Raw genomic sequence first — 14,724 nt, forward strand, 5'->3', positions numbered from 1 at the left:
ACCTTTGATTTGCACTAGTACAAATTATTGTTCCAAAAGTTGGTGTTCATTGGATTCAGTTAATAAAAGAAAACAAGGAAAAAGAGACAGGGTACTGCACTTCTTCCTTTTTTTTCTTTTTTTTTTCTTGAATTATTTATCAGGTAATTTTAGTTCATCCTATTGATCGGTATTGATCTCAGTTTGATTTTAGTTCATCCTATTGATTGGTATTGATCTCAGTTTGATTTTAGTTCATCCTATTGATCGGTATTGATCTCAGTTTGATTTTAGTTCATCCTAATATATTTAGTGAATTTAATGAAATAACATTGGTCAGTATGTGCATATGGTATTGAAGTACACTATAGGATTTAATGAGACATTTTGACACAGTCAGTCATTATGTACATTGTACATATGTAAGTACAGTTGATAGATTTTAATTATTTCTCAGCACAATCCTTATGTACATGTGTAAGTACAGTTTATAGAATTTAATGACATCTCAGCACAGTCATTATGTACATATGTAACTACAGTGCATAGGTTCTACTTACATCTTGGCACAATCATTATGTACACACATAAGTACAGTTTATAGGATTTAATGACATTTCAGCACAGTCATTATGTACATATGTAAGTACAGTTTATAAGGTGTAATGACATTTCAGCACAGTCATTATGTACACACATAAGTACAGTTTATAGGGTGTAATGACATTTCAGCATAGTCATTATGTACAAAGTACAGTTTATAGGGTGTAATGACATTTAAGCACAGTTTTTATGTTCATACGTAAGTACATTTTATAGGTTCTAATTACATCTCACCACAGTCATTAAGTACATATGCAAGTACAGTTTATAAGTTTTAATGACATCTCAGCACAGTTATGACTATATACTGCAGATTAATTTTAAGTATCCTAAAAATGCATGCAAAACAAAAATAAGGGCAAGAAAAAGGTAAATCTTTAAAATACAAAGTTTGAGTTTGCTATATAAACTGCATTTTGTAAAAAGCCCTTCTCAGCTGCAACATCATCATGCGATGTGTCCTAAGGTTGCCTATAAATTTAAGTGCAGTAGCACTTGAAAAATACTTCTAAATCTCAGGATCAATTTGTTCCCACTTGTTCAACTTGTAAAGCTTGTGTATGTTCTAAACACCCTCACTATGGTGTTATGGTTTTCATGGAAACCATAACAGTGGACTGCTTTACAGGTGTTGACACCTGATATTGAATTATTTTGTGCATAATAGTACCATTATATAATAAAATGTGATCTTTGATCATGCCCACCTTATAAAAGGAATCGTATTATAATGAAGAGCTTTTTAGTGAGGGAATACTGCATATTAGACAATGCATTTTGTGACAGTAGTTTATCTGGATCTCTCCCATTAATGTCCCACCTAAGTACATTTAATTTTACGAATCACTGTTCACTGTATCATTTATTTTGCTGCACCTTTCACTTTCAGTTATGTTCCGCTTGTATGACACAGATGGCAATGGGCTCCTTGACTCAAGTGTGAGTACTCATACACACCCATCAATTCATTGTCAATTCCAAGTTATTGCAGTAAGTTTTGAGGGGATCCACTTAGAGTCTTTAGGGGATGGAAAATACACATGTAGGGTCCATTAGGCATTATTCATCCATCATTAAGTTTGAATTGTCAGTAAAACACATGCATCTCTAATACCATCTTGTCAAGTTTCTCAAGATTTTTAAAGAAGGAGAGAAATCTGCAGATGTGCTTGAGGCTTTTCACTCCTGTGCTATCTTTGATGCCCTGCTCCTACAGGTTGGATCAGAATTTTAAAAGCATTGTTTGCATATGTTGTATTTTTTTGCAAATTTTATGAATTCTGATTACATTGGTGTATAATGAATTACACAACATAATGCAGGCTTGCACTGATTTCAGATGAACTGCACAACATAATGCAGGCTTGCACTGATATCTTGACAGTGGGCTTCAGCTTCCAAATTTGCCATATGTGTAATGGCTTGAAACAGTCTTTTTCTTTCGAGGGTTTTACTGTCATTGCTAATTTCTGAAAGTTTATTTATGTAACTTCAGCATTTTATCAGGATGGATCGGTAACTTAGCAACAAGTTCTGATGCACATAGCAGGGCTCAGGAAACAAATTTCAGATGACTTGTTCCTGGAGTGATTTGCAACAGTTTCATGTCCTGGTTTTTTCCCCGCCAGAATAGTAATCATCTCAACTGCATGATTTACTCCGTTGCTAAAATTGAGATTTCTTTAAAGTCATTTTTAATATTATTATTATTATTATTATTATTATTATTATTATTATTATTATTATCATTATTGTTATTATTATTGATCAATTTTCCTTTTCAACAAGCTATGACAGGATGTGATTTTGACCTGTGAGAGACTGAGAATATCATAATTGTTTTAATTTTGTCTGGTCATTTGCAGTGCTACACTGTAAGATCTCAGCCATGATAGTTATGATTGAGGTAGGGAGCAATTTCATCCAACTTTGTACTTAGTAATCAGCATTAGTCAGACCTTCATTTTGTAGAGAATTACTCAAGGGAGACAACTACTCAAGGGTACAAGTCAAAGAAGAGATTATAGTCTAGACTCCAATTAAAATTTGATCAATCAGCTGATTGTATGAATATTTGAGATCTGTCAATGGATTATAATGGTGCCTGTTGTGAAAATTGCTGCCAGTCAGCAGAGGTGCATAGTTTTTTCAAATGTAAGTTAGCAAAATTTTGCTTGTAAAAAGTAATTACATAAATAAATATATGCAGGCACCTTCCCTTTGGCTTGATAAAGGATCATCAAAGTTGCAGTCTTGAAATAGTACTGACTTGGGGCAGGTGTAACACTATACACCGACCAAAAAATATCGCAATTTTGTTATTTAAATGGTCCCAATGCACACAGATTCATTCTTATGATACAGTGCTGCTTATACTCAGCCCAGGTATGAGAAGGCAATGAAGTTTTACCATATATACTCTCTTATAAGTTGAGTCCAACTGCAAACTGCATAGACCCAGATCTGCTGCATAATGTGCTGTGTAGTGCAGTTTGTTAGGAGTAATCAGTAGGACAAACAACATAGACCCTGATCTCCAGGCACATTATGTTATGGCTGATTAGGATCTTTTTTGTTTGCAGTTTGACTTGACTCATAAGCAGGTGCATATGGTACTTAGCCCAGCCAATTTTTACCTGCTCAGTATGAGAGGAAGAGAGGTTTTGCCAAGTCCAGACATAAAGGGCTGTCCTTGAAGGAGTGGCCCATATTTTTCATCTTTGGTATATATAAAAAACAGTTCCTTCCAAGGCATTGTAGGACACACAAAAACACAGTACAAAGTAAAGATAAAAGATAATTTTAGTTGATTTCAGACTGAATCAAGTGCACCCAAGCTTACTGAATAGAATGTGCTTATTGCCAAGAAAACTTGAGACAATCAGTTTCATTGGCTGACAGAAATGCCTTACTAATTTTGATTAGCCTGACTTCCCATTTGGAACATATGGTCAGTGATCAATGATAGAAAATGTACAGAAGAAAAAATAAATCTTGAGCAAAAACACTGTTGCATTTGTTTCCCAAGTAGTTTATATTGGAAAATTATGGTGACTTGAGTGTCCAAAATAAATTTTAGAATGGAATGATTACTCAAGCATGAGAAATTCAAATCTCAGGAAGAAAAACTTGTGACACACTAGGCTGATAATGATCACAGGCAGTCTGGTCATAGATTTATCCTAATCAAACTGGTATGATTTACTCTCCAATATGGCTACCACAGTGGCCATCTTAAAAATCTTGCTATTGTTCCTTCTCCAGAACAGAAAGTCATATTGACATGGGTTTTCACCAGAAGACTTCTTATGATATATAGGTGATCGTGAATGAAAATGGTACAGATTTTTTGTTTAATATGGCCATGGCAGTGGCCATCTTGAAACTCTTATCACTATTTCACCCCAAATGAATAGTCATATCAGCATGGGATTACTGAAAGATTTCTTGTGTTGTCTATTTGGTTATAAATGTAAATGGTGCTGATCTGACTTAAGATATGACTGCCACAGGGGCTATCTTGAAAATGTTCTTGTCACTACTTCTTCAAGATGGCTGGTCAAATTGACATTGTGCTTTCACCAAAAGACTTCTTTTGATTTCCAGTTGCTACTTAATGGAACTGATGCCAGTCTAATATCTGATATGGCATCTGTGATGCCAATCATGTAAAAGTTGTTGTCATGACTCACTAAAACAAAAGTCATATCAAAATGGGCTTTCCACCAGAACACTTCTTATGATAAACCTAATGCCCATCTGATATACATGATGTCCACAGCAACATCAAGTTTGAAGCTTTTGTTATTTCTAAAGAATATCAAAGATGGTTTCAGCACTCATTAGTTAAAAAGAAGAAATGGTCTTAGTTTTAATTTTTGGAAATTCATTTTAGCCAGTAGATTGTCGGCCCATTAGAGGGACTCATGTAGTTCTAAATTACCCCATGTTATGATTGCTTTATTGTCCCATCTTTGATTTCAGTTTAATATCTCAAACTGATCTGCTAGTGTATTATGGGATGGCAAATCTGGATCCTCACTGTTTATCACATCTGTGATTTCCAGTGAAAATCGCAGACTCAGATCTGCTGGTGTATTATGGGATTTGAGATCTAAATCTACATTATTTGTCCAGTCTATGCTTTCCGGCAAATATTACAAACTCAGATCTGCAGGTCTGTTTTGCAATGGAAGATCTGTCTCTGTTTTGTGTGTACCATCTGTGATTTCCAGTGAAAATTGCAGACTCAGATCTGCTGGATTATTATGTGATGACAGATCTTGGTCTGTTCTGTTCACAGTTGGGTGTGCATTGTATACAGGTAAATACAGTAGTGAGATGTATGCTCCCTCACTATAACTTTTCATGGGAACCATTAAAGTGGATTGCCTTATACATGAGGTTGCCTTATTTATAAATATTTTAAGGATAATCTTAATGATAAAACTGGATCCATAACCATATCAACCTTATGATAGGGACTGCTTTATAATGAGGTACTTTATATTAAATGTACCATCAGAGAGTTTCAGTGTATGCTGTAAAGGTCCATCAGACAGTTTTTGTGCGTGATGCCAGTGTACCTTCAGAGGGTTTCTTTGTGTGATGTTTATGTACCATGAGATGGGTTTCTTTGTGTGATGTTTATGTACCATCAGAGGGTTTCTTTGTGTGATGTTTGTGTACCATGAGATGGGTTAATTTGTGTGATGTTTATGTACCATGAGGGGGTTTGTGAGAGTGCTGTAGATCTACCATCAGTGGGTTTCTGTGTATGATATTTATTTACTGTTAGAAGATGTTTATGTACCATCAGAGGGTTTCTTTGTGTGATGTTTTTGTACCATGAGATGGGTTTCTTTTGTGTGATGTTTGTGTGATGTTTATGTACCATCAGAGGGTTTCTTTGTGTGATGTTTGTGTACCATGAGATGGGTTAATTTGTGTGATGTATGTGTACCATCAGAGGGTTTCTGTGTGTGCAGTAGATGTACCGTCAGAGGGTTTCTGTGTGTGCTATAGATGTACCAACAGAGGATTTCTATGTATGTAATCTATAGCACATACAGAAACTCTCTGATGTACCATCAGAGGGTTTCTGTATGTGCTATAGATTACCATCAGAGGGTTTCTGTGTGTGCTACAGATGTACCATCAGAAGGTTTCTGTGTGTGCTATAGATGTACCATCAGAGAGTTTCTTTATGTGCTATAGATTACCATCAGAGGGTTTCTGTAAGTGCTACCGATGTACCATCAGAAGATTTCTGTGTGTGCTATAGATGAACCATCAGAGGGTTTCTGTATGTGCTACAGATTACCATTGTAGGGTTTCTGTATGTGCTACAGATTACCATCAGAGGGTTTATATTTGTGCTATAGATGTACTATCAGAGGGTTTCTATATGTGCTATAGATTACTATCAGAGGGCTTCTGTGTGTCCTATAGATTACCATCAGAGGGTTTCTGTATGTGCTATAGGTGTACCATCAGAGGGTTTCTGTATGTGCTATGGATTACCATCAGAGGGTTTCCTGTGTGTCCTATAGATTACCATCAGAGGGTTTCTCTATGTGCTATAGGTGTATCATCAGAGGGTTTCTGTATGTGCTATAGATTACCATCAGAGGGTTTCTGTATGTGCTATAGATGTACCATCAGAGGGTTTCTATATATGCTATAGATTACAATCAGAGGGTTTCTGTATGTGCTATAGATTACCATCAAAGGGTTTCTTTATGTGCTATAGATGTACCATTAGAGGGTTTCTGTAAGTGCTATAGATTACCATCAGAGGGTTTCTTTGTGTGCTATAGGTGTACCATCAGAGGGTTTCTATGTATGCTATAGATGTACCATCAGTGGGTTTCTGTATGTGCTATAGATTACCATCAGAGGGTTTCTGTATGTGTTATGCATTGCCATCAGAGGGTTTCTTTGTGTGCTATAGATTACCATCAGGGAGTTTCTTTGTGTGCTGTAGGTGTACCAACAGAGGGTTTCTATGTATGTAATCTATAGCACATACAGAAACCCTCTGATGAACCATCAGAGGGTTTCTGTATGTGCTATGACTACCATCAGAGGGTTTCTATGTATGCTATAGATGTATCATCAGTGTTTCTGTGTGTGCTATTGATGTATCATCAGAGGGTTTCTGTATGTGTTATACATTGCCATCAGAGGGTTTCTTTGTGTACTATAGATTACCATCAGAGGGTTTCTGTGTGCTATAGATGAACCATCAGAGGGTTTCTGTGTGTGCTATAGATTACCATCAGAGGGTTTCTGTGTGTGCTATAGATGTACCATCAGAGGGTTTCTGTGTGTACTATAGATGTACCATCAGAGGGTTTCTGTGTGTGCTATAGATCTACCATCAGAGGGTTTCTGTGTGTCCTATAGATTACCATCAGAGGGTTTCTTTGTGTGCTATAGGTGTATCATCAGAGGGTTTCTGTATGTGCTATAGATTACCATCAGAGGGTTTCTTTGTTATAGATGTACCATCAGAGGATTTCAGTAAGTGCTATAGATTACCATCAGAGGGTTTCTGTGTGTGCTATAGATTACCATCAGAGGGTTTCTGTATGTGTTATAGATGTAACATCAGAGGGTTTCCATTTGTGCTATAGATCTACAATCAGAGGGTTGCTGTGTGTCCTATAGATTACCATCAGAGGGTTTCTTTGTGTGCTATAGGTGTATCATCAGAGGGTTTCTGTATGTGCTATAGATTACCATCAGAGGGTTTCTTTGTTATAGATGTACCATCAGAGGATTTCTGTAAGTGCTATAGATTACCATTAGAGGGTTTCCATTTGTGCTATAGATTACCATCAGATGGTTTCTGTGTGTGCTATAGATTACCATCAGAGGGTTTCTGTATGTGTTATAGATGTAACATCAGAGGGTTTCCATTTGTGCTATAGGTGTACCATCAGATGGTTTCTGTCTGTGCTATAGATTACCATCAGAGTTTTTTTGTGTGCTATTGATGTACCATCAGAGGGTTTCCATTTGTGCTACAGATTACCATCAGAGGGTTTCTGTATGTGATATAGATGTATCATCAGAGGGTTTCGGTATGTGCCTTAGCTTACCATCAGAGGGTTTCTGTGTCTGCTATAGATTACCATCAGAGGGTTTCTATGTGTGCTATAGATTACCATCAGAGGGTTTCTTTGTGTGCTATTGATGTACCATCAAAGGGTTTCTTTGTGTGTTATTGATGTACCATCAGAGGGTTTCTGTATGTGCTATAGATTACCTTCAGAGGGTTTCTGTGTGTGATATAGATTACCATCAGAGGGTTTCTGTGTGTGCTATAGATTACCATCAGAGGGTTTCTTTGTGTGCTATTGATGTACCATCAGAGGGTTTCTTTGTGTGCTATTAATGTACCAACAGAGGGTTTCTGTGTGTACTATTAATGTACCAACAGAGGGTTTCTGTGTGTGCTGTTAATGTACCAACAGAGGGTTTCTGTGTGTGCTGTTAATGTACCAACAGAGGGTTTCTGTGTGTGATATAGATGTACCATCAGAGGGTTTCTCTGTGTGCTATAGATGTACCATCATAGGGTTTCTGTGTGTGCTATAGATTACCATCAGAGGGTTTATATTTGTGCTATAGATAAATACTAAGGCAAGCATATGTAAAGTTAAATGTTTAGCAAATTATATGTACAGTAAATGTATAGATAAATTTTAAGAGAAGTATATGTAAAGGTAAATGTTAAGTGAAGTATATATAAAGGTAAATGTTAAGTGAATTGTATGTAAAGATAAATTTCAAGTGAACTTTATGTAACGGTATATATTAAGTGAATTATATGTAAAGGTAAATGTTTAGTCAGTTTTACTAAACCAGGTATTTTTTTGGGACTGATTCATAATATCTGCTAGATAAATGGACCAATAAATTCAACATATTCTTTTTTATAAGACATATTACAATTACGATGGTACATCAACATGGCAACTTGACTTGAGGGTCTGACCATCCAAATGAGTTGCAACACAGTTAACATAGGATTGATACAAAATGGTTTTCAATATTTTTTAAATGTATTAGGAATTGAAGTATATTCATAGACTACAAAAATAATGCATTCATGATTTGTACAGAAAACAAATTAACGAAATCTAAAAGCTTTGGGCAAAGATGGTGGATTTAGTTGTTTTGTCTAAAATCAGTGTAAAGGTAAATATATTTTGCTGAAATTAATATAAATGTTGATTAAGCACTAAATTACATTTGAAGACATACCTTAAAAAATGTACCAGTACCTCCTGGATGATTAAAAAATTGTTTCTCTTTTATCAATAAAAGGTATAAAATAATAATTTTATGATTTATTAAATATCCTCAGACCAGAATAGAGACTGAAGGATAATTTGTCTTTATTTCCCCATTACTTATGTCTGCCATGGTTTATACTGATATATTTTCTGTGAGTAGTGCAATTTCAAAAAAAAAGAAGGGGGGGGGGTGCATTTATTAGAATACTATAGTATTAGTACCATTGTCATCAAAATCCTGCAAAAAGCAGTCTAAAAATAGACTTGGACCCAGCAACATACCAGTTATGTGAAGTGGATATCTGTGATGTCTTTGAAGTGGAACTGTTTCAGATTTATTTTGCATGTGTACTCTTATTGGTGTCTGTGTTGATTTTTGTTCTGTACCATATATTTCAGCATTTGACTGAAAGCGTTCATAAATTAAGTTGTTTTTATTTTTCTAACAGCTGTTGGATTACTCATGTACTGTTTGAATTAGTCGGAGTCATACCATAATGGATATATATGGATCTATAAGCCTCGATAAGGTAGGAATTTCTTTTTTTGTGAAAAATAGGAAGGGGGACATTTGTTTGAAGGGGAGCTTTTATTAGAATAGCTATGGTATTAGTAAATAAAGCATTTATTTCCTCATCACACTGTCTTTAATTCCACAGGAGTTGGAGTGTATTGTGCAACAGATGATGTCAGTAGCAGAGTACCTTGGATGGGATGTGTCAGAGTTGAAACCTGTAAGTAGTGAGCTCTGTTAAGGATGTAGTCTTATAAAGACTTTAGCAAATTGTGAAGTGTGTGCACACAAATTAACTATATGTTTCACTCATTTAGGAAACTCTAACTTGGAAAACCACTCTTTTGGGAGTCCAGTCCTGATCCAAAATTCATGGGGCTTGTCTTTAATATGTACAATATGTTGACTATATTTAGAAGCCAACATGTTTAAGCTCACCTGGCCGTGTATTCATTCATCTGTTGTGTGCCATCAATAAACTGTTGTGTGCCATCCAGCATTAATAAACTGTTGTGTGCCATCCAGCATTAATAAACTGCTGTGTGCCATCAATAAACTGTTGTGTGCCATCAATAATCTGTTGTGTGCCATCCAGCATTAATAAACTGTTGTGTGCCATCAATAAACTGTTGTGTGCCATCCAGCATTAATAAACTGTTGTGTGCCATCCAGCATCAATAAACTGTTGTGTGCCATCAATAAACTGTTGTGTGCCATCCAGCATTAATAAACTGTTGTGTGCCATCAATAAACTGTTGTGTGCCATCCAGCATCAATAAACTGTTGTGTGCCATCAATAAACTGTTGTGTGCCATCCAGCATCAATAAACTGTTGTGTGCCATCCAGCATTAATAAACTGTTGTGTGCCATCCAGCATTAATAAACTGTTGTGTGCCATCCAGCATTAATAAACTGTTGTGTGCCATCCAGCATTAATAAACTGTTGTGTGCCATCCAGCATCAATAAATTGTTGTGTGCCATCCAGCATTAATAAACTGTTGTGTGCCATCCAGCATTAATAAACTGTTGTGTGCCATCCAGCAATAATAAACTGTTGTGTGCCATCCAGCATTAATAAATTGTTGTGTGCCATCCAGCATTAATAAACTGTTGTGTGCCATCCAGCATTAATAAACTGTTGTGTGCCATCCAGCATTAATAAATTGTTGTGTGCCATCCAGCATTAATAAACTGTTGTGTGCCATCCAGCATTAATAAACTGTTGTGTGCCATCCAGCATTAATAAACTGTTGTGTGCCATACAGCATCAATAAACTGTTGTGTGCCATCCAGCATTAATAAACTGTTGTGTGCCATCCAGCATCAATAAACTATTGTGTGCCATCCAGCATTAATAAACTGTTGTGTGCCATCCAGCATCAATAAACTGTTGTGTGCCATCCAGCATCAATAAACTGTTGTTTGCCATCCAGCATTAATAAACTGTTGTGTGCCATCCAGCATTAATAAACTGTTGTGTGCCATCCAGCATCAATAAACTGTTGTGTGCCATCCAGCATCAATAAACTGTTGTGTGCCATCCAGGATCAATAAACTGTTGTGTGCCATCCAGCATTAATAAACTGTTGTGTGCCATCCAGCATTAATAAACTGTTGTGTGCCATCCAGCATTAATAAACTGTTGTGTGCCATCCAGCATTAATAAACTGTTGTGTGCCATCAATAAACTGTTGTGTGCCATCCAGCATCAATAAACTGTTGTGTGCCATCCAGCATCAATAAACTGTTGTGTGCCTTCCAGCATCAATAAACTATTGTGTGCCATCCAGCATCAATAAACTGTTGTGTGCCATCCAGCATCAATAAACTGTTGTGTGCCATCCAGCATTAATAAACTGTTGTGTGCCATCCAGCATCAGTAAACTGTTGCTATTTTCAACTTCTTCTCAAAAGCTGCCAGACAGATTTCAACCAAACTTGGTGCAGATGATCCCAACATAAATGCCTTTCAGGTTTTTACAAATGAAGTCAGTATACCATCAAATATGGCTACTGTTACTAAAAATAGAAAAGCAATTAAATTACTTTTCCAATTATAGCTACTGCTACTAAAAATAAAAAAAATAATTTAAAAAAACATTTAAATGACTTGTTCACTGAAACTGCTGAATAGAATTTGACCAAATCTGACAGACAGAATCTTGGTACGAATAATTTTTAAGTTTATATCATTGATGCTGATCCACCGTCAAATATGGTCACTCTTACTAAAATTAAAGGAAAATTTAAATGTCTTCAAAAATATGTTAAGTAGAATTTGTCAAAATTTGGCTGAAAGCATTCTGGTATTTAGAGAATTCAAAATTTAAACAAATGATGCTAATTCTCCATCAAGTGGCTGCCATTACAGAAAATGGAGAATCCTCTAATTGACTACTTCTTGAAAACCAGTCAGGAGAATTTGACCACATTTTTATAGAAAGTATTCTGGCATGAAAGGCTTAAAAGTATATACCAAGCCACCATCACATATCGTTGGTGTTATTGAATTTACCCATCCACCCCCACCAATGTAATAATTTCATGTAAATAAACACTTAGCAGAAGTTTACAAAATTGGACAGAAAATGTTCTAGCTTGAATGACTTTATGATTTATACAAATAATGCTGTTCTGCAGTCACATATGGCTAATGTGACTAAAAGGAGACAAAAAATTTGCACATCTTATCTCAGCAAACCACAGAGCAGAATTTAACTCACTTTAATACAAAGTGTTCTGGCATTTAGGCTTGTCTACATTGGACAAATGATGCTGTCTTGACGTCAGACATGGATGAAGACAGTAAAACTATAAGAACTTGAAATGTTGGTTTTCATAACACATTGCAGTCAGTAGCATTGGAAACAATTGGTAAGGAAATCATGATCACTTTTTTACTTAAATGTATTAGAACTTCAAAACTGCGTACTTGAGCTGCATGGATAGGAATTATGTTAGAAATAGATTGACTCTACAGATACAATTACTGGAATTAATTATATTCCAGGAATTTCATCTGCAGTACAGATAATTTTGTTTTTACAAATTTATTTCAGATTCTGGAGGACATGATGCTGGAAATAGACTATGATTCGGATGGGACAATCTCATTAGAGGAATGGAAGCGTGGAGGAATGACTACTATCCCTCTTCTGGTTCTGCTTGGTTTAGACACTGTAAGTACTGGTAATGGTCACTTGGTTTAGACGCTGTAAGTAATGGTCACTTGGTTTAGACATTGTTAGTAAAGGTCGCTTGAATTAGACACTGTAAGTAATGGTTACTTGGTTTATACACTGTTAGTAAAGGTCACTTGAATTAGACACTGTAAGTAATGGTCACTTGGTTTTGACACTTTCAGTAATGATTAATTGATATATATGTTCTGTTGTTTGCTTAGTATAATGCATCGTGCAAAATATTGGTGTTATTGAATTTAGTAGAGTACATATAAATGATAAGAATTTTCAGGATCAGGATTCTGGATCAATACTGGATCAATCTTAATTCCTGATGTATACGTTGGATTTATACAGTAGACTGTTACTAGTTTCCAATCTTTAAGAAGCACCTCAAAAAGGATAAAATAATGACACAGACCAGTGAACATTAAATGTGTTGTATGGTATTATTATGATTTTTTGGATTTGTCTTTTTTACTCTTGTTCGCATTAAAAGTTTTAGATACAGAAATGTTTCCAGATTCGGAATGCCAGAAAAATGAATAGATCCAGTAAAACCTGTCTTAAAAGATCACTGCTCTGTGAGACCACTTGTCATTAGAGACCATCTTCTCAGTGCAGATTTATTGATTATATAGTGTTATGACCTGTTATAAGAGTCTACCTGTCTTGAGAGACTTTCAGTTTTTGGCAGCAGAGGTGGTCTTTCAAAATAGATTCTGCCGTATTTCACGACAGATACATAGTCAATGATTTTTTTTAATCCTCAGATTTGAAGCAAAATTATAGGGGCTTTGATAAATTGACTGATTTAATTTGGATTTAGTTGCAGGCAAATGAATTTCTGCATTTTTTGTGTATGCATTGGTAATAAGAATAATGCATTTTGTTTATTGCTAGTAATAAACCTTTGAATCAGATGTGTTACAGTAAAACATTGTAAGGTCAGTGAATCCTAAGTTTAGACTGAAAGAATAACCCAGAATGCATCTCAAAATCATATGCCAGGGATTTAAGACTCATTTCTAAACAGTGCCATGGTGGATCAGTGTAAAAGCATTAGACTCCTAAACAGAACAGTGTTGGTTTGAATCTGACCATCATATCAGATACCATGGTGTGTCCTTGGCCAAGATTTTTAACTCTATACCTTCTGCTGATGCATATATGCTACGTTAAAAATAGCCTTGTATCCCCAGAGACACATATACAAGCTGCTAATAATACTCTCTCTGTCCCTGTTGGCTCATGCATGTGTTTCCGGCCAAGGGTTGGGAAATCCCAAGGACGCATATAAACGTTTCTTATTAAATGTTTTACATTGGATGAAATTGCAAACATCTGGTCTTTTTTAACAATATTTAGCCATTGAAAATAGTCCTTACATAAAATGATGGAAGTGTTCTGTTAGTAGTCTTACAGCATATAAGCGGGAATTTCCACTGAAAATGAAGTTGGTTGTCAAAGTGAGAAAAAAAATGGCAACATTCATGTATTCCGACAACAATTCCAAATGAAAGTGTTGAAGGATTTGAAAGTGATGGCATTTCAGATGACATTGCCTTTAATGGTCAGATTCAGGACAGAGTATTGGACATTAGTATAAGCCATGTGTCAAGACCTGATATTTCAGAATTATCTGAATCTGAGGATAAAACTCACAACAATCTTGTCTAGTCAGAAGACGTTGGGCTGGTACACATGGACAACAATCTTGTCTAGTCAGAACACATTGGGCTGGTACACATGCACAACAATCTTGTCTAGTCAGAAGACGTTGGGCTGGTACACATGCACAACAATCTTGTCTAGTCAGAACTCGTTGGGCCGGTACACATGCACAACAATCTTGTCTAGTCAGAAGACGTTGGGCTGGTACACATGCACAACAATCTTGTCTAGTCAGAACACATTGGGCTGGTACACATGCACAACAATCATGTCTAGTCAGAACACATTGGGCTGGTACACATGCACAACAATCATGTCTAGTCAGAACATATTGGGCTGGTACACATGCACAACAATCATGTCTAGTCAAAACACGTTGGGCTGGTACACAACTTTCCAGGGCCAGCATTTAATTTACAGGTTAATGCAAGGGAGATGTCTTTTTAGTTTTTTTTCCTGAAGAA

At 36.0% G+C, this 14,724-nt stretch overlaps 1 protein-coding gene across 5 annotated transcripts in view; it reads left to right on the forward strand.

Moving 5' to 3' along the window:
* The window catches only part of LOC149791443 (diacylglycerol kinase beta-like), a 264,102-nt gene that overhangs the window by 122,676 nt on the left and 126,702 nt on the right, over positions 1-14,724 (forward strand). For 3 of the 5 annotated variants that reach the window (XM_089969976.1, XM_089969977.1, XM_089969980.1), the window contains exons 7-9: positions 1,472-1,521; positions 9,548-9,622; positions 12,464-12,584. In XM_089969976.1, coding sequence (XP_089826102.1) covers positions 1,472-1,521; positions 9,548-9,622; positions 12,464-12,584 — 246 coding nt within the window. The remainder of the gene's footprint in view (positions 1-1,471; positions 1,522-9,547; positions 9,623-12,463; positions 12,585-14,724) is intronic. The other 2 variants (XM_089969978.1, XM_089969979.1) reach the window with 1 other exon arrangement.

Source organism: Sinohyriopsis cumingii, chromosome 9, assembly GCF_028554795.1.
Source record: "Sinohyriopsis cumingii isolate HCF-2022 chromosome 9, ASM2855479v2, whole genome shotgun sequence".
NCBI classification, from domain to species: Eukaryota; Metazoa; Mollusca; class Bivalvia; order Unionida; family Unionidae; genus Sinohyriopsis; species Sinohyriopsis cumingii.